Here is a 25484-nt window from a genome sequence, read left to right as displayed (position 1 = left end):
TGTTGTTTTTTATTCCTGTGATTTACAGGATTTTTTGGCTCTGTGGCACAGCTTCTTTACCAATCGTCCCAGGTGAGATCTGCAGTTTCCTTCAAGGCCCTGCCTATAGACCACTTACTGTCAGATAGAGGAACCAAACAAGCTTTATGAGACCTGTCTTACAGTCCAAGGACCCGTTTGGTACACGAGGCCTCTGGAGTTAATTGCAGAGACTTTATGATTTTTAGGGGGAGGTGGGTAGGAGTGGTCCTAGCCCATCAAGCTTCTATAAAAGTTCTATATTGCTGTGAACTCTGCCAACCCTCAGAGTTTCCCACCACAAGCTGTATAACCCTGAAACACAAGAGCTAGAACACTCATTTAGACAAAAGCAATGTGGGACTTTATCACTGGAAAACTGGAGGCTGCATTCCCTTCATCAGACTTGGGAGTAAGTAGGATTAGGGAAAATTCTACTGATGTGAGATATCTTGAATAGCACCAATTTAGAGGTGCTCTGATACACAAAAATAAATTTCTTAAGTGGTTAGAAGAAATTTTACCCTTTCAGAGATAGCATAGGAATATATTAGAGACATGGTATTGGGAGGAAACCTGACATGGATTCAGATATTGATCCTTCATTTAATAGTGCATCGCTTTGGGAAAGTTATTTAACCTTTCTGGAGCCTCAGTTTCTTATCAATAAAATAAGATTAATAATATATACCTTATATGACTGTTTTAAGAAATGAATAACAGAATTATGGAAAGTGTTAAAGGTTTTTTTGTGTGTATAAGTGCCCAACAACTGGAAACTCTTTCTCTTACTCTTGGATTTCAAGATAGGCTTATAACTACATCCATTATAAGCTCCTTTGAACCTGTTAGAAAAGTATAGCAGTCATTTTAACAGGTGGAGTGCCTGTTTTTCTTCCTTACCTGGTAACCATGCGCTATTGGCTTGTGTGGAGGGTAGGAGGCCTGTTTCCCAGGTTTCCACAAGGACCTTACTCTCCCTCCCTTCCTCCCTTCTATGTTCTGATGAGAATCGATGCTCTCCATTATTAAGGAAAGCCTTGCTGTAAACCAAGCTAAAATGATTTTCTTAAGAAGGTGAATTTGTCTTACATACTTGAGCAGAATCACTTTGTCGTCTCTCACAGTGATGTTATACAAGCAGTACACATTGTTAGGGTAGTCTGAGTACGAATAGGAAGGGCTTTTGATGATTCCAGTGGAGAAGTTGAACACACCACCACAGGCTGCAATGGAAGACGGGGATATGCAGAGAACAATTAGTACCCACACCATGGAAACATAGTTTTGAGATAACCTTTACTACTGTACCTTTTTCTCCTGAGAGATAACTATTATCTTTTTCTTAAAGCAACTTAAAGCTTCCTTCAGTGTGCTTACAATTAATCCTGATTTTTCTACCGAGCTAGAAGGAGGAGACAGTATGGGGAGAAGCAGGGAAGAATACTTAAGGCACATCTTGGATGGAATAAGTCTGAGTCAAATTAATGGCCAGAGTGAAAACAATGAGGAGAAACATTTCAAGTGTTAGGTGTAACTGTCCTTTCTCTACATTAAATTCATAGGCTCAGAGGGATGACAGTGATAACTGGAAATGTAGAAAAGGCCAACAGAATTCAAGGCACACTGTGGGCATATGAACCCAGGAAGGTCTGCCCACTACAAATCTTCAATAATATCAATTCGGGTTTCCTCTGTCAAAGACAGACTATTAGAAAGTGAAGTATTGGAAATCATTTTTGGAACATTTGAGCTTAGTTCCCTCTGTGGGCCCCAATTCATAGCTCCTGGGTCCTATGTATTTCTATTTAGTGTGAGACTGGTAAGGACTCTACTTGCCCACATGGGTGTTACTGGCACTCAGCAGCATGAGGAGGCCAGGCCCACTCCCCAGCCGGACTCCAGCACTCAACTCTCCAGAGCCCTTAGTTACTCCAATTAATCAATAAAACAACAGCCATAACATTATAATAAACCTATTGTTTTTAATATAACATTATTATTATTTTTGCTTGGACTTACATATAAGGAGGATCCGGTTGTGCCACTTAATGATGCAAAGTGCCCTCCCATCATTACAGTGAGAAAGGTTTATGTTTATTTTATTATCTAATTCTAAAATTAGAATGGGGTTAGTATATTTTGATGCTATTTCTATGGTTTATAAACTATCAATGGACATTTTCCACTTGTATGTCTTAGAAATTAGAAGCAAGTGGTGGCTGCCATGTGAGGCTGTTTACTTATTGATGTACTTCACCTCAGCTGAGCCCACTTTGCAGGGAAAGCTACTCTCCATATGTATGCATGTGCTCAGACCCCTGTGGACGTATGGAGTGAATTCAGTGTCAGATTTGTGTGGCCATAACTCCATTTCATCTTGTACACAATTATGTGGCCTCTGAAAGCTTATCAAAGGCTAAATAACTCCCAAATTTGTACATGTCAGGATCTGAAATCTTATCAACAAAACTCTTTATTCCTCCAACATTAGTGAAAGGGACACAGAGATCTTGCAAAAGTATTGTTTGTTTGTTTTTTTGTCTTTACTTGGCCAACCCATTGCTAAAAGCAGAAAGTTAAATAGTTATCTTTCAAATAAATTACTGTTCCCATCCACAGAGAAGACTGAAATATTTACTTACTCATGATAAAAGGCTTTCACCGTTCATTCATGTGAGCTGCTACCTGAGTCCTGACCCCATTTGTAAAGTATTATTGTCTGTGCTTTGTAGGTCTGTTGGCACAACCAGAATAGAACTGAGCAATGGGAATTCCCCCAGTTGTCTTATTGAATAAAGAAATGGATTATTTGTTTTATTCTTTTGGTACAACTGGTGTTTTGGAGAGTTACATCATTGCTTTATATTCTTTTAGCCTTTAATCCCTCATTTTCCTAAAACACTGTGTGCAGACTTCCACATAGCCACTAGTAGAGTCTCATATGAATGAAGTGGGGAAAAAAACACTGTTAGGAAACTAACCAACCAAGTTTATTGCAGGAGAAGAAAGGACTACTCAAAATAGGGAAATATATTTGCATGACTTTCAAATAAACAGGTTGAATTGTCTTTAAAGAATTAAAAGAGCCTGGTAGCTACAGAGGCCTTTCCCAGTCTATGACTTATCGTCTCACTTTGACTGTGACATGAGAAGCTGCAAATTATCAATGTTTCCTTTCCCTTTGAGGCCTGTGCTTTTTGTATGTTGTTGAAAAAAATCCTACCAGAAGATCATAAAGATATTCTCTTAGTTTTTTCTAAATTTATACAAATTGCTTTTCTTTTTGTTAATAATCCTCACCTGAGGATACATCTTTATTGATTTTTAGAGAGAGAGGAATGGGGGGGGAGAGAGAGAGAGAGAGAGAGAGAGAGAGAGAGAGAGAGAAACATCAATAGGTTGCCTCCCAAATGAGCCCCGACCAGGGTTCGAACTGCAACTGAGGTATATATGTGCCCAGGAATGTAACACTCAATCGTGTGTGTGTGTGTGTGTGTGTGTGTGTCTGTACGGGCTGATGCTCCAACTGAGCCAGCTGGACAGGACCAATATTGCTTTTCCATTAGCAAACTGACAAAATGAAATAGGCATCTGGATAGTCCAGGCCAAAAAGTCACTTCAAAGTAATGTCCAAACAGCTAATGATAGCAGGAATGTTCATTTTAACTTAAATTATCAAAATAAATCTCAACCTTCCGTTTGATTTTCAAAGAGTAGCTCTAGCCAAAATTCATGAAAAAGAGCCTCCCCATTTCTTAAAAAAAAAAAAATGTCTAAGTATTTTTGGACCACGAACCTAATTGACCATTTTTACCCTTTAAGTCTTTGAATTTCAAATTGGTGATTTATGAAGGACAATTAAAACTCCTAAGGACATTAGTCAAGAAAAATATTTCACACATCATTATGGCTACTCACAGGTTATCTGGTAGGAAAGCTTAAATCCGAAGTCGGTGGTGTGTGAATTAGAGTAGAAGTTAAGCAGCACTGGACCAGAGATGGTAACAGGAGACAGGACCTCATCACCACACACGGTAGCAAAAGGTGTGGAGGCTCCGCTGTAGCCCCTGATAATGTGCAGGCCATCACTGTCACAGCTTCCCGTCACCGCTGAGCGAGCTGTAGGAAGCGGGGAACAACCAGCGCTTTAATCAGAAGCAACATAAACAATCAATGCTGTAAACACCAAACAAAAATGTAATGAAGATTCATGCAATTTACATAGAAATGGTAAGTCCCTATTTAATTGGTTTCCTGAGGTTTACCCTAGTGACAAACCCAGCTCAGGTGTGAGGACACAGGTAGAATGTCACAGCAGACAAATCCACTTTGAAATAACCCAGAATTTTCTTCCTTTATCAAATGGTTCCTTAATTCAGTGATTATAAACTGGGGACAATTTTGCTTCCCAGGGACCTTCAATAGTACATGAAGACACTTTTTGCTGTATGCGGGGGTACACACTGGCACCGAGTGGGTAGAGCCAGGGATGCTGCTGAGGATGCTGCAATGCTCCAGGCAGCCCCACGTCCCTGCTTTAAAGCCACAGCAAAGGTGGCCTGGCCCCAAATGCCCACAGGCTGCTCCTGAAAAACCCAGCTTTAACTTGAGCTACAGATAAAGAACTCCCACCATGGAGAGATAATTAGAAATTCCTTAATATTTTTCGAACAATGGTTATAAATGTTCATACAGTCAACATTAACTTGAGTTCAGTGGTTGTAACATATATATCATCATTTTGTTTTCTAATTATAAATAAATAAGTTCCAACACATCCTAAAGAGAAATAAAAAAACAGAACAAACAAAAATTATAAAGCCTTTTATTACCACAACGTATGCAGTCAGTCATCTTTATATGTGAATTATACTCCTAAAGCATTAATTGGGGTCATATTGGCCATGCTCTTGCATAACTCAATTTTTATTAACCTAAAATAACATAACACATGCAGTTTTATGTGATTAAATATTTTTCTAAAACATTAAATTTAATAGATATAGCAAATTCTGACACATAGATGCACCATTCTGTGTTCAATTAATCCCTAGGATTGATAATTCTATTTTCCCCATGGTTTGTGATAAAAAATGTTGTTGAAACAAACATTCTGTACATAAATATTTGTGTAAGTTTCTCCTTATTTCATTAGAATACATTTTTAGAAGTCGAGTCACTGGTACTAAAGTAAGTCTTTTTCAGGTTTCTCAAATGGCCCTTGGGAAAGGTGTTACCAGCTGACAGTCCCACAGCACTTTAGATAGCTGATATCTCCCCCAAACTACAGTTTCATCCCCCATAGAGAAACCTTGTACCTGTTCAAAATAGCTCCCCACTTACCCCTCCCTATTTACTGCTCCCCACCCCTAGGCAGCCAACTCCGTACTAACTTACTTTCAGTCTGTATGCATTTGTCTGTTCTGGACATTTTGCATAAACAGAATCATGTAATATCTGGCCTTTTGAAACTGGCTGCTTTTACTTAACATAATGTTTTTGAAGTTCATTCATGTTGTAGCATAGGGTCAATACTGCATTCTCTCCAAGGCTGGATGGTATTCCATGGCATATACAGACCACATTTTGTTTACCCATTCAGCAGTTGATGGACATTTGATTTGATTCTGCTTTTGGCTATTATGAATAATATGGTTATGAACGTTCATGTACAAGGTTTTGTGTGGATATATGTTTTCAATTATTTTGAGTATATGATAGGAGTAGAATTGCTGACTTGTATGGCAACTCTGTGTTTAGTTTTTTGAGGAACGATCAGGCTGTTTTCCAAAGAGGCTGTACCATTTTACCACACTACTAGAAATGCATGAGGGTTCCAATTTTCCACATAATTACCAACACTATGATTGTCTGTCTTTTTTACTATAGCCATCCTTGTGTGTTTGAAGTGGTAGTTCACTGTGGTTTTGATTTGCATTTCCTTGTGACTAATTATGCTTAAAGTCTTTCATGTCCTACTTGACCAAATATTATAATTTTCTCAATTTATTGAGTCAGGCTTTGAGAAACTACATTTCAATATTTTATATGATTGCGTGCTATGCCATGGTGGACTCTGAAACAAGACTGCCTGTTTGCTATTGGAACACTCTTATAAATTAAAGAAATTATTATATACGTTTATGTTATAATTTCAAGTCCCCTGGCCATAGATTTTGCTTCAAGGCAGGTTGTGGGGGTGGAGGGGTGGGGAGAGGGGCATGTGACCTAAGCCAATTCAATTAGAATAAGTTTCAAGTCCCTTGTTTGAAATTTGAAGTAGACAGTAGTGTACTGGTAAGTATAACAACCAGTTCTCTGAAAGAAAAAAAAAAATTGCCCAGATTTCTAGCCTTTGCCAATTTCCCTGGTATAAATGTTCCCCCATAGCCAATTTCAAGTTACCAACATGAGATCACTAAATGCAGAATTTGGAATAGAGGAGCATGCCTGACTACTGCAAGATGGTGTAAGCCAACTTTACATGCCACTGGCTGGCGGCCCTCCTAGACGTGCCTGAGGAGTACACAACCTCACTGTGAGGGCAGCGACCCTGCAGCCAGAGGAGGAGCCTACCTTAGGGAAAGCTCACACGCAGAAGCACTGAGTGAGAATGAAAATGTAGACTATTGGATGACACCATTAAAATGCCAGACTAAGCAGATTTGAGGCATACCCAACTTTGAGCTCTTCCAGAAGCAAAGCCAATAAATTACCCTTTTATGTGGAAACCAGCTTGAACTAAGTTTCCTGTTAATTATACCATAATCAATATAGTATGGATTATCATAATCATTATTGTTATTATTTTTTTATAGAACCCCGCCATCCTGATCACTGTTGACAGGTTGATTAATTACTCCAAGGTACACGATCAGACCCAATCTAGGCCAATCAGATATGTTCAAATTGTAACTTAGTAAGAGACAATCTATAATAATAAAAGCATAATATGCAAATCAACCAAACTACTGAACAGCAGATGACCATGCTATGACATGCACTGGCACCTGGCCAGCCAAGGCAGTGCGATGCGATTGGTCAGGGGGCCCCGCCATAGCCCCACAATCGCCCTGCAGAGGGAGGCCCAGGCCACTGGCCGGCGATCGATATTGGGGGAGGCTTCACGATTGCCCCAAAAAGGGAGGCCAGGCCACCCTCTGCGCAGTAATCTATTGTGGAGCCCCAACCGGGTGGGCAGGGCCTCTCTCTGCTGGGCGATTGATCACAGAGCCTTGCAATTGATCGCCCCAAAGAGGGAGGCCCAAGCTGTGGCAGGTGGGCAAGGCCTCCCTCTGCAGGTGATCGATAGCAGAGCCCCATGATCAATTGTCTCAAAGAGAGAGGCCCAGGCTACCAGGCCGGTTGCCCTGCAGCAGGTGGGTGGGGCCTCCCTCTGTGGGATGATTGATCTGGGGGTCCCACAGGGGAAGGCCTAGGCCACTGGCCAGGGATGCTGTGGCGGGTGTGCAGGCTGGCCAGTGATCGCTCCACAGAGGGAGGCCCAGACCAGCCAAGTGATTGCACCCCACACCTGTCACCTGCAGAGGGAGATGACTAATGGCAGAGGAGGGGGCGCAGCGCTGCACAGATGGTAAGCAGTGGCAGCGGTGGGGGCGGGGCCAGGGCCAGCTGCCAGCAACCAAGGGAAGGAAAGCACCAATAGGCCCTGATCACTAGCCAGGCCTAGGGATCCCAGATTGCGAGAGGGTGCAGGGCGGGCAGAGGGACAACCCCCACTCCCCCGCACGAATTTTGTGTAGTGGGCCTCTAGTCAACAATAAAAGCCAAAGTTGTTCAACTTGGAAAATATCAGCATCCATCTCCTGACACATGGAGGAAGCCAGGCTGTAGTCAGGGAAAACGGAGTTGTCATGCAGAAAGCAACAACACGCGAGGGGGAAAGAGAGAGCATGCTGAGGTTGTTGTTCTGGCTTCCACATGTTCTGGAAGCCATTCCTGCCCTTCTTATTTTTAAACCTTCCTTTGAGGCGATGAGATAACTTATAAACTCTCATTGATATCTAAATTAATTTAAAGGTAATCTACCACCTTAAACTGAAAGACTCTTGGTGAATGCATTTTTTACATTATCTGTACATTAAAACATTCCCTCCCCTTTTTAGATCTGAGTGTTATCTTAGATAAAATTGATTTTTTCCCCAGAATATATCTATGCAATATAAATCTTAAGTCATTTCAGAATGTATTTGGCTCCTCAGCTAGATTTCTATCTAGCTTGAAGAAATCTTGAGGTATCAATTCCAGATATATTTATTAAATTAACCTCAAAGAATTCCTTCATTTTGAAAATCCTGGAACAGAAATGCTTCTAATTAGGCATAAACCTACAAGTTAAAAAATGTAAAATACTTAATTTCAATGACCTTATCATGTAGTTAGAAGCAACATGATGTTAGAAAAATAGAACAAATAAAGAAATAGATTAAACTGAGATTTTAATACTACCAGATTATGTACCTTAATTATAACCTCAGAATTTGCCTTGAAGACACCAATAGCTCCACTGGAATTTTTAAAATTTAAAGTAGGTGAGTTTGAGGGGAAAAAAAGTTATGCATTATTTATAAAAATATATTTAGCCTGCCAAAAAAACAAACAAACAAAACAAAACAAAACAAAAAAAAACCTCCAGAGAGTTATAAAACCAAAACCATGGAATGAAAAGAAATATTGCTGATGCTAGATTAAAATCTTGGCCTCACATTGATCAAATAGCCTGCTATGCAAGTGTCCTCTGAGTATTAGTTTTTAAGTTGTTGGCCTACTGATATAGATTATCACAGTGACAGTTGTCTTAAAAAATTATGAAAGGACTCTGAAAAATAAGGTAAAGTTTAGCATATGCTTGATTATTCTTTCAAATATTAATTAAAATAACTAGTTCAATTATAAAAAGGTCACCATGAAATAGAAGTGGTTTATCTTTGTTAAGACATAATCAAAACTTATTAACTGTTTATACTAATAAAAAGTCTGTATTCAACAATAAGGAAGTTGGGAAGCAGAGCAAGTTGAGAGGGGATTTTAATATTTTGTAGATAGCAACAGAATAACAAATAACTAAACAAACCATTAAAGATAATATACTCTCTCAAAGCCTGACTCAATAAATTGCAAAAGTTATGATATTTGGCAAGTTGCTTGATGGATTAAACATTCTTGTATCTTTTTCAGCAGTTATTTCTTTAAGGTAGGGTGTCCTTCCAAATTTTTTTCCATGAGAAATCAAATATTACATAATATAAGATCTTATAAAATTACCTAAAATCTAAAAACATATCAAGGATTATTATAAAGAAGATAATATACAAGAAAATAAGATATAAAGATGCCATTAGGGATAAAGTAATTCACCAATACACATATTATTCTCAACCTCTACATCATTGCATTAGATCAGAGATATCAACCTTATTCTTTCATGAGGAGACGCTTGGTGACAGGCATCAGAAAATAGTGATATTAAATACTTTTCCATAATCATAGAGAGAACCAATTGAATATATAACCAAAGCATACACAAAACTCTCAAGTAGAATAGGTATAGTTAAATGCAACCAGGATGATTGTCTTTTAGGGAGAGAAAGGAACTTAGTCAAGTTCTCCAGGGAGCAAGATGAATATTAAAGTTGAGTTTATAACCAAGAGATAGCATTCAATCAAGCATCTGAGCACATGTCAGGAAGAGAAGAGAAATTGAACACTACTTTTTCCTTGGACTAGAGCCTCTGTCATGGGACAAGGAGCTACATTTATTCTTAATTCTATCTTCAGTAAATAATTTTATGTATATTTACTACTGAAATCTCTAAAATGTAAGATGACCCTTCATAATTTGCTTTGATCTAGTCTCCATTTTTCTAAAAACCTTCAAAACACATTTATTATTTAAAATGAGTAGGGCTCTTCTCAACATATTAAAATGTAATTTTTAACATATTGGACTTTATTACAGAGCAATGTTCAATTCTGAATTCCATTGTGATTCCAAGAATTCGGAGAGAATTGAAAGAAAGTCAAGAATGAGTAACTCAGCAAATTGCATAAATTTGTGGAATTTAGATTCAGACTGACTGCAATTTTTTTCCTAAGAGTCATAGGGAGACAGAGAGGTCTAAGAGGAGTAGAGATATGGGAAAATCCTTTTGGTTGAAATATTTTAATGTTGTAAATAAGTTTTTTCAGTAAGGTTAAAAAAGAGTTCTAGGGAGAGGCAGGTGAATTAGGGGACAACAATGAATAAGATCTATTGTCAGTCTAAGTAACTTTGCTTTTAAGTAGCTGGAAATCTCAATGGAGAGCATGATTCAGCAAGAAGAATTGATTACTAGTATAAAACTATGCTCCATAGAGTGTGAAGGCCAAAGTTTTAAACACAGGCAAGTGAAGAATCTCACATATCTAAAGTGTCTTCTCTAGTGCTCAACCAATTTGAATAAAATATCAATAGGAACTATTTCAAAAGAACCATTGCCCAATGCTTTCTAAGGTAATGAATTGTGAAATGTGCCTACATTCTGATTTCTTCAGAAACGATTGAGAAAGCAAAGAGAAGAAATGGTAAATGAATGGCAAATGGTAAATGGATCATGCCACTTAAAAAAAAAAAAAAAACTTAGACTAAATGGGGGAGTGGGGGATGTGAACTAAGACAACTGACAAAACTCAATTTTTGTGCTTCTTAGTAAAAAAAAAGGGGGGCAAAAGGAAAAATCTAATTTTATTTCCTTTTAGCTGTATATTGGGGTGTAGCCTGTAAACCACGATTTCTAAATTAATAAAAAGAATTCAAGCAAATATTTTATAGGACTTCCTATCTGGCTGTTCTAGAAATTTAGCTCCATTTCTCTTGGGGCTTTTGAGTCCATCCTAGAGGACAGTGAGCAAAAGCATCAGCCTTTCTGGTTCTCTTCATTTTCTGTGCTCCGGTGTCCTCTTCTATCCAAATCTTATCAAGAAATACTCTAGATCTGAGGAAAACTGAGTTTAAAATTTGCCTAGATACATGAATTTTTAGTTAAGAATTTCTAAACCCCTCATTATCATCAAGGTGAATCAATGTTACTATTTAATTTTAATCATAGAAAAATCAAGGCATAGAAGGCATTCATTTGCCTTAGGTTATTACATCCACAAGCTGCTTTATCTATGAAGTTAAAAAAAAAAGCCTATAAACTTGGAGGCATCTACTTGGCCACATGAACAGTAAAAACATAAAAATATATTTTTAGACTTCCATATTTAGGAAAGTGAAATAAGTACTTAACGACATCTGATTACAAAATAAGAACAAACATTAGAGTTTTCTCTCTTATCATTCACTGTTAGTATTTGTCTGTTTCTGGTTGTATTTTTGACCAAAAGAAAATTTTTAACTTGTTAATTCCCAATTTTATTTTACACCTTTTGAAGATACTATTCAGAATACCAAGAATCATTTTAGTCTTGAGTTTACATTCAGAAAAAAAAAAAAGTTGTCTTAAAATATATAAATAAATGCTCAAACAAAAATTTCTCCCATGACTGTTAACTGATTTCAGTGGAATTTTTATACTAAAGCAGTGATTATATAGAAAAGATGAGAAGTCTGTAGTTTCTAGAATGACTAGTATTGAAGATGTAATAATAATGAGGAAGAGAAATTTAGGCCAACATAAAATATGATAACATGCTTTTAGAGCAATTTTAATGGAAAGTAATTTAAAAAAGGAAAGAAAGTAGGTCACTAAATCTTTGTAACCTCCCTGTACGGAAAGAACCAGCATACAGTTAAATAATCAGTATACATGCCTAAAGAGCAAACCTCAGTGTTTAGTAAACACAATGCAGGGACAAATGTGTTTGCAGTATTTCATAGCCTGGGAAAGGCTACCAAAATGCGAAATCTAGAACCCTCAACCGAGGTCGATGACGGCTCTGATGGGATGGTAGGCTCAGAAATGCTTAGTCATTTGGATATAGTGCCTCAGAAACAGTTCCTATGGTCTATAACATCTTGAAAGCACCTGAAAAACAAGTTGTGATTTTTCTTGAGAGCAATCCTGTTTCATCACAACACTAGCGGCCTGGTATACGAAATTCGTGCACTGGGGGTTGGGGGAGGGTGTCCCTCAGCCCAGCCTGCACCCTCTCCAATCTTGGACCCATTGGTGGATGTCTGACAGGGATTGGGCCTAAACCGGCAGTCGGACATCCCTCTCACATCCGGGACTGCTGGCTCCCAACTGCTCACCTGCCTGCCTGCCTGATTGCCCCTAACCACTTCTGCCTGCCAGCCTGATCACCCCCTAACCACTCCCCTGCCAGCCTGATTGCCCCCAATTTGCCCTCCCCTGCCAACCCAGTCACCCCCAACTGCCCTCCCCTGCCGGCCATCTTGTGGCGGCCATCTTGTGACCACATGGGGATGGCCATCTTGTGGGAGGGTGTGATGGTCAATTTGCATATTACCTCTTTATTATATAGGATACTACTCTTGAATTCCTTGGGCTCACTTTAGAAGGGGTAAGAGGTTATATTTACTGTAGCTAATGAATCTCTGGCTTTTTAGTGTTGTTCAATGAACGTCAGCATGGATATGGTTAGTGATAAGAATCTAATTATAAATTTGATTAATGTTGTCCTTTCTGGGAAATCATTATAATTTAATTAATCCGTAGCCAGAAATCACTCACTTAGCAGTTTGAAAATACTGTGTACTTGTAACACTGGAAATGTCACAAGGCATTATAATAAGGATTTTATCTATTTTTAAAAATCAGTCTTTTCAACTGGGTGATGACTATCAATTTCATTAATAGAAGTCAAAGTCACTTAATCTATAAAACCAAATATCTGCTCTGAGGCCACTGTGTAGGGCCACATCTGGAGATTTGACTGGCAGCAGAAATAATAATGAAACAATGGCCACTCAGATGAATTATAGTTCACAAAATATGTTTCTACAGGCATTATCTGACTTTTATAACTACTATTTTATATTTGTAAAAAATGAATGTGATTATCAAAAAGATTAAGTAATTTGCACACAATAGGTGACTAGTTAAGTGGTCAACCTGGCATTGGGACCCATCCTGAAATGCTGTGCTCTCCCCAACCACACCCCACATCAGGTGTCAGAGTACTGTCCCTTTTCCCCACCTACTCAGCAAAACTCAGCGCGTGACTCTTGGGGTAAGTATAGGTTCCCTTGTAAATAATACATAGCCCATTGATTTCAGCAGTGCTTTTTGTGACAACATTTCATAGCATAAATACTGGTGTCTCCTATTTTACTCTAAGTGATATTGGCATATGATATTCATCCATTTGTGTAATTTAATGAGAACAGATGCCCATACCAATGCCACATGTTTTCCCCTGTTGCTAAAACAACTTTCCTCTGATATGAAAATAATAGGAAAGGTATAAAGAAGAAAATAAAGATCACAATCTATGGCGCAGTGGTAACAACTCTTCAAGTACGGCTTAAACGACTTATAGATTTTATTCACATGTATGTTATTTTAAAGAGAAAACTGAATCATCTTACACAACTGTTTTATTTTCCCTAATACTATATATATCATGAACATCTTTTTATATTATTGGAATTTGGTGCTAGCAAATGCTGAAAAGATTATATGTAACTTCATATTCCATTTTTACAGTGACATACATCTATTCATACTCAGCATTTTCTAGCAAATACATTTGCCCAAAGCCACAGCTTGTAGAGATATAGGAAAAAGAGGTCAGAGAAAAAGGATCAAGTGAGGGAGAGGCTTTGTGTAATTTATCAATGTATGAGGACTGACATGTCATTTTTATTTTCATGCAGCATAAATTTCTGGGATACTGAACACTGCAAAACATTTTGTTAAATGTAACTTTTCACTGTCGTGGTGGACTACCTAAAGAGAAAGAAGTTTTGATTATGCAGAAGTAGCTTGTTATATTTACTGATTAGTTATAATTTAGAAATGGAAATTAATTTCTAAAAAATATTAGTGTGACTAAGGGGTTGAAAACACCCATTTATAGAAGGGATCTTTCTTTTGTAGTGTCTACTGTAGCCACAGGCCAGCCCAAACCAGAAGCTCCACCGTTCCCCTAGCTAACAGCCCATTCCCTAAGCTGTAGTGAACCCAGAGGCAGTTGTGGTTAGAGATTTCTCAAAACTATGTGACTGATGAAGATAAAAAAGAGAGAGGAGATGAAAAGGTGTCCCACAATAATACTTAATAAAAGTAAAGTTCAGGTATTTATTCATTTTGCTTTGATAGATTGTTTCTCTTGCTAGTACATTTATAGTATGTGTATGATTGTATAAACATATATATATATATATACACACATGTATATGTAGTGCATGATTTTATATATATACATATATACATGTATATGTAGAGTATAAATGCAAAGGAATAAATTAAAAACTATATTAAAATGCAATACATTTAAGACTTATTTTCCTTATGCTATTTATGTGATGCTTGTGTTCTTAAAGCTTTTGTGTTATTTTTTCACTTCTGGATGGAATATACAGCATGGTACATGTGTTCTTAAAACACTGGGTGGAATTTTAATCAAGTTTACATCAAATATACTCTGTAGCATTTTAAATATTTTCTTCAAGTGGTGATTTTAGACTATCTCTACTTCTATTTTTTTTTAATATATTTTATTGATTTTTACAGACAGGAAGGGAGAGGGATAGAAAGTTAGAAACATTGATGAGAGAGAAACATCGATCAGCTGCCTCCTGCACACCTCCTACTGGGGATGTGCCTGCAAGCAAGGTACATGCCCTTGACTGGAATCGAACCTGGGGCCCTTCAGTCCGCAGGCCGACACTCTATCCACTGAGCCAAACCAGCTAGAGCTCTACTTCTATTATCCATCATTCTTTTATTAAGAATCAATTGTATATTCCACTGTAAGCATGACAGACTAATGAATCTCAGAGGGAAGGGGGGAGGGAGAAAGGGAAGAAATTAACCAAAGAACTTACATGGATATATGCATAACACTTGGATACAGAAAATAGTGCAGTGAAGGCCTGGGATGGGGAGGGGAAGGGGGCAAAGCTGGGAAAATGAGGGACATCTGTAATACTCTCAACAATAAATATTTAAAAAAATCAATTTTCATTAACATAAGAATAAACTTACCTTCCAAATGGAAAGACACGAAAGTCAAGGAGACCACAGACAGAGGATTAGCCCCTATGAAATAAGTGCAATTCATGTTGTTGTCATATTGCTTCGGGTAGTTTGGAGAAATAATGTAGCCTGAAGGTTTAGTGAAATTACTCCCACATCCTATTTAGGAAGAAAAAGGCATTATCAGAATACACAGTATCTTTTTAACAGTGAAAAAAACCCCTCAGATTTCCTAAATTGTATAGAGACATATTCCCTGAGGTACTCCAAGTGCAAGAAACAATAACTAAGAAAATGGAATTCTCATTTAAAAATAAATAAATGAGAACATTACATATTTTTAGAAAATACTGCAGGGTTTTGAGCTAAGTACTAGAAATTTTACCACAAATCTATTAAAAATCATTTAATTTTAAGATAATAAAGAATAACTTAGAAAAGATTTAATATGGTTCATGTAGATAAAGAAATAAGACTGATGAAAAGTGATTTGTATATGATTGGTACAGAAAGATCTTATTATATTACTAGAAAACTATATTATTTCATTATCATTGTAATCTTTCCACAAAAATACCTGCTTTTCTGCTTTTTTTTTTTTTAAGTTGAATGTACTAATCCCAACTCATAAAATTCTCACATGCATCCCTGGTATCAGAAATAGAACTACCTTTTTATCAGTAAAATGACATGTTTCCATATAGCCACTAGCTAGTTACTCCACATCACTTGCTAATCTATCACATAAAAAAAATCAGTATCCCTTAAACTGATATTAAAGCACACAGTTACACACATATACACAGACGAGGAACCAGGTGAAGGCCTAAGGTTAGGTCTGTGGTTGTCTTTCATTACTTCCTTTACACCACCCTCATTCTTTTGTGTCCTTTCTCTGCATTATTTCCTCTAATTCCTTTCACCAGACTTTTCCCTAAACAGTGGTTTGCAGCTAGTAGGTACTCGATTTGACACAACCAACAGGTACACACCATTGGTTCCCAGGCTTAAAAACTGCTCCATTTCCCCTAACCTAATTTGTAAGTAGTAATAAGAGAAGGAAGAAAAATATTCTGAAGAATGCGGCTCTCAAGGTTAACGACCATGAGAACGACCTGGGTGAGAGTTAAAACATACCAGTCCCCACCCATGGAAATTCTGAATTCAGCGGGTCGGGTGAGACCTGAGACTCAGTTCATTTTTAAAGGCCCAAGTGACTTCAGTGCAGGCAGTCAATGTGCCATAGGCCAGGGACCTGGTTGTCTACTAATTATCAACCTCCTGAGGTCCTGCCAAATTCTCGTGCACTCCAGATTTTAGGCTTCTTTTTGGATGTGTTAATGGCTCTCAGGCCTTTTACAGCATTTCTTGATTGACCTACCATTGAGTTCAGTTCCATTCTCACTGATTTTTGAATGATGGGGGAACTCTCAGGATTAGGTGACCAAGCCACTGCTCCCCATGGACCCCCAGTTCCGGCCAACCCCGGCACAGTCTCCCACTCTTCCCTAGGCCTGCCTGTGGCAGCCACACCCTTTCAAGGACCTCTCAGTTTGGTGTTTGGTGTTACTTACGGCTTACAAAGGAGGCAGAGAAGCCCGGGGCTGGGGCCTCCTGTGACTGGAACACGGCTGTGAATGCATTTCTTGGAGTGATGATGGCACCAGGAGCCACATTCCCACAGCTCGTGGCTAACAGGGCTTTGTCCATCTCCTCAGTTCCTGCCCACACCTAGCAGAGCCACAAACACAACTTCATGCTCAAGGTTTTCCCATCAATATCTTAATGTGCCTATGCTGGAAAATAATGGCTCTAAGGTATATATCAACCTAAACATAATACAATAGCAAATAAACTGCATGTAAATTTGAAATATTTGATTTTGAGAGCAATATTTTAAGCTGCATTTTAATAGCATATCTGATTTTAAGCTGCATTTTAATAGCATATCTGATTTTTTACTCTTTCAAGAGTAGCTAGATAGTAATTTTTTAAAACTCAATCACTACTCAGTTTCTTCTTACCTTCTCCTAGTTGACCTGATCTGGGTAGCTGAACTAAGTGGAGAGAGAAAGAGAGAGAGAGAGAGGGAGAGAGAGGGAAAACAGTAATGTGCGCTATTATGTCAATAGATGAGTGGATATCTATAATAATAAAAGGGTAATATGCTAATTAGACCAGATGTCATTCCAGACGAAGCCAGGGCCAGAGTGAAGCCCAGGTCCTGGGTGCCACAGGGAAGCTGGTGCCGGCAGCCAGGAGAAGGAAAGCCTACTCTTGCATGAATTTTGTGCATTGCGCCTCTAGTATATATACATATATATATATATATATATATATATATATATATATATATATATATCTTCTCTATATAATAAAAGGCTAATATGCAGATTGTCCCCATGGGCAGAAGTTGACCAACCAGGAGTTAGACCTGTGCTGACCACCAGGGGGTGGCACAGAACATGGTGGGCGTCAGTGGCACAGCACTGGCAGCAGGTGGCAATGAAGGTACTGCCAGCCCCAATGGGCCCCGACAAGAGTGGGACCACAATGGGATGGTGGAGCAGGTGAGTGGGCGGTGCCACGCCAAGGAGGGTGCAAGCAGAGGCCCCGATCGCCCTGCTGGTCACCCCACAGATGGCGATGGGCAGTGGCAGGGGACAGGGCTGGTGAGCGGGCGGCGCCAGGCCAAGGCAGGTGTGAGTGGGGGCCCCGATTGCCCTGCCAGTCGCCCCACAGATTGGCCTTTGTCATCAGCCATGCCTAGGGACCCTACCTGTGCCCAAATTTCATGCACCAGGCCTCTAGTATATATATAATAGAGTATTACTTGGGTATATGCCCGTGTTGTGGGCTTAATCCCAAGTAGGGGTGTGCAGGAGGCAGCAGATCAATGTTCTGCTCTCACATTGATGTTTCTGTTTCTCTACCTCTTCCTTCGTCTCTCTCTCTCTAAAAATCATTTTTTTAAAATGAAGAAAAAAAATTGAAACAGACTCATAAAATAGAGAAAAGCCTGATGGTTGTCAGAGGGATTGGGCACTGGGTAAAAAAAGTGAAGGGATTTAGAAGTACAAACTGGTAGTTACAAAATAGTCATGGGGATGAAAAATACAACATAGGGAATATACTCAATAATCTACACTAATAAAAGAAAAACATGCAAATTGACCATCACTCCGCTACACCCACCAGCCAATCAGAGCAATTATGCAAATTAACCCAACTAAGATGGTGGCCACCACGGAGCTGGAGCGAGCAGGAGGCTTGGGTTGCCCCCGGCAATGGAGGAAGCCAAGCTTCCCGCCCGCCCTGGCCTGCCCTGGTCTCCACTCAAGGCTACAAGTTTCAATTATAGAAGATAAATAAATCTCAGATACCTGCTTCCAGCTGGCCATGGCCTTTGCTTGGGTTGCCGGGGGGCATGGCCAGCCTGCAAACCACTACAGGCCCCTCTCCCAGGCCGCCCCATGCCCCAAGGGAACCCCCACCCTGATCCGGGACACCCTTCAGGGCAAACCAGCTGGCCCCCACCCATGCACCAGGCCTCTATCCTATCTAATAAAAGAGTAATATGCAAATTGACCATCACTCCAGCACACAAGATGGCTGCCACAAGATGGCCACCAGGGGAGGGCAGTTGGGAGGGACCAGGCATGCAAGGGAGGGCAGTTGTGGGTGATCAGGCCTGCAGGGAAGGGCAGTTGGGGGGGGGGGGACCCAGGCCTGTAGGGGAGAGCAGTTGTGGGGGACCAGGCCTGCAAGGGAGGGCAGTTGGGAACGATCAAGCCTGCAGGGGAGGGGAGTTAGGGGTGACCAGGCCAGCAGGGGAGGGCAGTTAGGGGCAAACAGGCTGGCAGGGGAGCAGTTAGGCATCAATCAGGCTGGCAGGGGAGTGGTTACGGGGTTATCAGGCTGGCAGGCAGAAGCAGTTAGGGGCAATCAGGAAGGCAGGCAGGTGAGCAGTTGGGAGCCAGCAGTCCTGGATTGTGAGAGGGCAGTTGGACATCCCTTGAGGGGTCCCAAATTAAAGAGGGTGCAGGCTGGGCTGAGGGACACCCCCCCCATGCACGAATTTTGTGCACCGGGCCTCTAGTATTATAATAACTATGTATGGTGCCAGGTGGGTACTGGAAATACCAGGAGAACATTTTGTAAAGTATATGATTGTCTAACTACTATACTGTACACAAATAATACAAATAATATTAAATGTAAATTATAATTTTAAAAATGTGTCAAGAAAGAAATGCACACTAACATTTTCCCTAACATCCCATTTAATATTTTTTAATTTTCCCCTTTAATTATCCAGGGAAACAGTATACAGAAGTTTTCTCTATATATTTTGTAAAATTATAAATATGATTTACTAACACATATACTACTTTTACAAACATTATTAAAAGGCAAAGTGATAGAAACTAACTTTTAATAATGAATCTCAAGTTCTTTAATAAAGAACTTCAAGAATACTCATGTGCTTATCCCTTTCTGAAGTCATTAATTATGAATCTGACAGCTCCACCTTTTTGTCCAAGACCACAAATGTTGTAACAATAATAATGGTAAAGAGTTATTAAGTATTCATTTCTGTCTTGTCAGTGAAGAATTCATGTCATTAGCTAAATGACCCAAGACTCATCAAACTATATTGGATCTACAAAATGCTATGATTTTGTCATCAGGTCAAAAACTTTTTGACTTAAGGTTTTCCATAACTCATCCTGGTTGTAAATGATATCTTTTAAAAAACATTTTAAAAATTAATGTTTATTGAGATTACTCCAGATTCATATGTGGTTGTAAGATATAAAATGCAGAAGTCCCTGTACATAGTTTCCAGTTTCCCCTAATGTTGATATCCTGAAAAACTACAGTATAACAATATTTACATCAATACAATCCAGCAATCTTGCTCAATTTCCAAGTTTTCCTTTTACTTACACTTGTGTGTATATATCTAGTTATATACTAGTGGCCCAGTCCACAGATTTGTGCACATTGAAAAGAAATTAATTAGAAGGTGGCTGCCAGGATGGGACTGGGTGAGATGGGCCTGACATGTCCTGGAGCCAACCTCCCTCAGTCCCTCCCCAGCCGGCCACACTTGGGGTGGCTCCGTGGCTCGAAAGACATCTCCAGAGTGAGCGTGGTCCCTCCGGCAGGTGGGGTCCCTCAGCCTGGCCTGCGGGGATTGGCAGAAACCGGCTCTCCAACGTCCCCCAAGGGGTCCCGGAGTGCAAAGTTGCTGTCGTACAGGGTGTGGAACGCAAATGCAAGTGTGCAGTAAACCAGATTTGGGGCTGATAGTGCTCCAGCAACAACATAACCCATGGCCGAAGGTGGAATCGTGCAGCCCCGTGAGGAATCGGGCTCCCTCCTCTCTGGTTTCAGGGTGTGTCACCCGAGAACCTCCGCTGCCAAGTCATTGCAGCTCCACAGCTTCTGCATGGAGCATCTGCCCCCTGGTGGTCAGTGCATGTCATAGCGACTGGTCAGATGGACAGAGGGACATTTAGCATATTAGCCTTTTATATATTTAGATAAGGTCTATGCCACCACTTTCAACAACTCCAACACCATGAGGATCCCTAGAGTTGCCCTTTTATAAACACACGATTGACTTCTACACCCCTCCTCTCTGACCTCTGGCTCCCTGTCCTCCATTCTCGAAATATTGCCATTTCCAAAACATTATATAAGTGGAACAATAGGTTATGTAACCTTTTGAGCTTGGCTTTGTTTTACTTGGAAACCCCCCTGGTGATTTGTCTAACTGCCAGTCTGTCAATAGTCCGTTTTTATGGAGGAGTTGTATTCCATGGTGTGTATGTACTAGAGTTCATTTAACCATTCAACTGTTGAAGGACATTTGCACTGATTCTAGTTTGAGGCTATTACAAATAAAGCTTCTATGGACATTGATATACAGGTTTTTGTGTAAACATAGTTTGCATTACTCTGGGATAATTGCCCGAAGTGCAATTGCTGGATCTTATGGTACATGTAGGTTTAGTTGCATAAGAAACTGCCAAACTATTTTTCAAAGTGGCTGTCCCACCAGCAATGGATAAGTGACACAGCTTTCCACTCCTTGCCAGGATTCAGTGTTTGTCACTGTTTTTAATTTTAGCCATTTTGAGAGGTGAATAGCAATATTTGATTGTGGCTTTAATTTGCATTTTCCTTAGCAGCTAGTGATGTTGACCATCTTTCCATATGTTTATTTACCATGTATATATCATCTTTGGTGAAATATCTGTTCATAACTTTTGCCCATATGCTAGTTGAAATTTTGCATTTTTATTGTTGGGTGTGAGAGTTGTGTGTATTTCTAAATAGTAGTCTGTTGCCAGATACATGGTTTGCGAATCTTTTCTCCTACTCTGTAGCCTGTCTTTTCATCCTCTGCACAGAGGCATTCACAAACAAAACATTTTTTATTTTGATGAGATAAAATTCATTAGTTATCTTTTTATGGATCATTCTGCTAATATTTAGTCTAAGAGCTTTTCACCTATCTCTAGATCCTAAAGATCTGCTATTTTTCCCCTGAAAGTTTATAGCTATATTTCATAGTCTATGGTCTATTTTGAGTAAATTTTTGTGTGAGGTGTGAGGTTTAAATTTGCTTGCTGTAGGTGGGTTCTTCTTGCTGGTTCTGCCTACCAGTCTCTGTATCCCTGTCAGAAGCAAGAGTCTCAGGTCAGCAGGAGTAAGAGTGCTTGCCCAGGCCACTCGGTTTGGGCAGGGCTCTGACTTGACCCTGCCCCTGGTGGTGCTGGCTTGGCCTGCTGTCACAGGGACTCCCAGTCCATCCATAGGAAAAATGGGCCTCGGTAATTTTTGAGATCCATTTTTATAATTAAAGAACTTTCCATTCTTACATCTATACATTAAATGGTGACTCAGTCCATGAGGGAGAGAGTTCATTTGTTTCATGAAAAAAGCAATTAGGAAAAGTGTATATTAAATGCATTTAATTATGTATATATTTTATATAAGTATGGGATTCTTATTTAGACAGTAAGCATAGATCAATTAGATATACAACATAATTTGAGAGACAATGTAATAATAACATTAAAAGTAAAAGTTACTTTTATTTATTAGGTGGTGTTACATTCCAAGTACTGAACTCTAGGTTATTATATCATATTGCCTCTAATGCTTAAAACAATCCTACTAAAGTAGGACTTGTTCTCTTTATTTTATGGTTGAGTAATTTAAAGTTCAAACGTTTAATTAGCTCACAGAGCAACATGCAGGTGGTAAATGCAAAAGATATGAATAGAGTCCAGGCTAATGTGAACTTAAGGCTGTTGTTCTTTCCACTAAAAGGCCTAGCCTGCCTCTTAGAGATAAAACATATAAGATGCCAAAGAACACAGATGGAATGAATTTATAATACAGTCATCATAGTCATAAGTCAATGAAAAGTGAGGTCAGTGCCACATGAGCAGTATTTGTAAGATAGCCTTATTGACTGCCTCATTGTCACGATTTTACATGGGCCTGTCTCATGGTCTTTTCAGCTTCTAGTCTCTTAAGGTCAAAGTGAAGGTTGCACTAGCCACCTCTCTAGCCTTCTTTAATTTTTATGGCATACTGTAAATGCTGTCTACAATGGAGCCTTACATTCACTTTGTCCCAGAGGGAGAGAGAGAGAGAGAGAGAGAGTGAGAGAGAGAGAGAGAGAGAGAGAGAGAGAGAGAGAGAGAGAGAAGAGAGAGAGAAACAGCCCCAGCCAATGTGCTCAGTGGACTGAGTGTCGGCCTGCGGACCGGACTGAAGGGTTCCAGATTCAGTTCTGATCAAGGGCACATACCCAGGTTGTGGGCTCCATCCCGAGTAGGGGGCGTGCAGGAGGCAGCTGATCAATGATTCTCTCTCATCACTGATGTTCCTATCACTCCCTTCCTCGCTGAAATAAAATTTTTTTTTTTTAAAGAATGAAAGAAACAAACAAAATCTGGCCTCTCTCTTTAGATTCTACAGAAAGGAAGAACCATTAATGTTCATGAGAATTTAAGAAGTCCAGAAAAGAATCTCTTTAAGTTACTTTGCTTATGTATTAGCCAATGAAAAGTCACATGGCAACATGAGTCATGGTTCAAAGTTTAAATCCTAATAGTTGAGATTTCTCACTTTTAAAAAAATCTCCCCTGTTTTCATTGATTTTTAGACAGAGAAGAAGGGAGATAGAGAAAAACATTGATGTGTGAGAGAAACATCAATCAACTGCCTCACATATGTGCCCTGACCTGGGATCAAACCCCCAATCTTTTGGTGTACAGGACAACACTCCAACCAACTGAGCCATCCAGCCAGGGTGAGATTTCTTACTTTTTAATTCAAGAAATCCAAGGAGCAAGATTGTCCTTTCCTTACTTTAAGAAGGCAGTGAGTCATTTCTATTCTAAATGTTTATGTTCACAAAACCAGTTCTGCTTCAATTAAATAAACAAGCCCACTAACCTTCACAAAGCTGTAATGACACTGTCCATCACCACTGGGGATTAGGAAGTTGTTGTCAAAGCTGATCTCCAAGTGATTACTTTCGTGAGTAATGACTGTCCAGGAACATCTGCTGTTCTCGGGAAAATTCTGAGGCCAGTGAGGGGATCTGATTGTACCATTATCTGAGTGAAGTATTCCACCACAGCCTTAAAAAGTGTCATGGAAAAAAGTCATTAATTTGTGAGGAAAATAACCATTTTGATAAACCAAGACTTTCAGAGAAAACACTGTTGGAAGCCGCCCATTGTCTTCACTAGCAGAGAGGTGTTGACAGGAACCGGGAAGGCTGGAGACCTTGAGCTCTGAAAGGTCAGAGCTCTGCACCCACTGTTTAGTTGAGACAATGGTACCTGAAGCAACTTCCACTTTTTAGTTTTATGTAAATCCTTGCTGATTGGCTATTATTGGAATTGCCTGCCTAAGGGCTATGGGTGTATCACAAAACCTGAATAAAAGGGATAGCAAGGCCAGAGCAAAGGGGAGTCCTTCCTTTTGAGCTGGGCTACCGCCTGGCCCCCAATTCCAAAATTTATATTTTCTTGTCTAGTCTCTTTCATTTGTGTGCAGCCTCCTCCAGAACCCGAACCCTGAACCTGAACCCTGAACCACGTGGGACGTGGGGGGTACACTCACAAAACACATTTCTAAATATGAGATTCAGTTCATCTTTCCTTTTTTACAAGTCACTGGCCTTTGGGGCAGGTATACAACAAGAACGCTCAATGAATGTAAGGTACATTGAATCCACAGGAAGCGTCAGCTGTTACTGTTTTGTTATACCCCTATGAACTCAACTGAGAACTCTAATTCTTGTCATAAAGAGGATGGACTTCTATCCTGTCTTCAAATGATATCAATATGCTTTACTCACGTGAGGCTATATAATCTTTGTGGCCCAGCAATCCCAAATTCTGTATTTTATTACCACTAACACATGAGAATACAAGTCTATAGTCATTTGTAATTTAACTCTAACACACAGGACTAGAGCAAATGATTTTGAGGAGGGGAAAATTATGCCATTAAAGCACCATGATTCATTCATATTAAAACACTGATGGATGAAAATAAATTACATCAATTGACATAAAGAAAAATCTAGAATTATTTTATATGATTGAAATACATACTTAAGACATGATGAAAGAAAAAAAATAGAGACTCAAGACAAAATGAAGTCAAATTAAAGAGTATTCCCTGAATCTTCTGCTTTTAAACCCTTGGAAAATCAGTGGTTCATCTAAAACTCCCCTCTGACTTACACAGTAACAAGTGGTTTAATGAGGGAAAATGTGACTCATTGCATAAAGATCTTCATGATAACTGACTCTCCTGGAAAGAATTGCCCTGTGTGTGTGACATTGCAGACTCTAAAGAAATCCTGATTAAAGTCTCCAGTGCAAGTTCTTATATTTTCTGGGAACTTCATATCTTACATACACAAAAGTTACATCTTTTGAAATCAAATGTATGATTATTTGCCATGTACTACAGGCAGAGCATTCATTCTGAATCACAAATCTTATCTTGAAATTTTGTTGCTCAGCACTGTTCAATGGCTCCCCACTGCTTAAGGGATAATATGGAAGCCCAGGCTCTTCTTGATGTAGACTCTTATCTTCCTGCCATCAGCTCACCACTCATGAGTCCTCCTCCAGGCTCCAAACATATTAAATTACATGTAATTCCGACACATCTTTTCTATTACTTGTGATTCTGTGACTATGGAGGTAGAATGGTGAAGTGTTAAGATCAAAGTTTCTGGGCTCC

General features: G+C 39.4%; 1 protein-coding gene across 1 annotated transcript in view; it reads right to left on the bottom strand.

Annotated features, from left to right (window-relative positions):
- CUBN (cubilin) overlaps positions 1-25484 on the bottom strand; it is a gene marked incomplete at its 5' end in the record, with an annotated part of 316681 nt that overhangs the window by 46928 nt on the left and 244269 nt on the right. The window contains 5 exons of the mRNA XM_080671851.1: positions 1115-1244; positions 3940-4140; positions 15198-15347; positions 16763-16919; positions 23673-23860. Of these exons, the coding sequence (XP_080527977.1) occupies positions 1115-1244; positions 3940-4140; positions 15198-15347; positions 16763-16919; positions 23673-23860 (826 nt within the window). The remainder of the gene's footprint in view (positions 1-1114; positions 1245-3939; positions 4141-15197; positions 15348-16762; positions 16920-23672; positions 23861-25484) is intronic.

This window comes from Plecotus auritus, assembly GCF_963455305.1.
Source record: "Plecotus auritus genome assembly, chromosome: 1".
Classification (NCBI taxonomy): domain Eukaryota; kingdom Metazoa; phylum Chordata; class Mammalia; order Chiroptera; family Vespertilionidae; genus Plecotus; species Plecotus auritus.
This window is presented reverse-complemented; position numbering and strand designations above follow the sequence as displayed.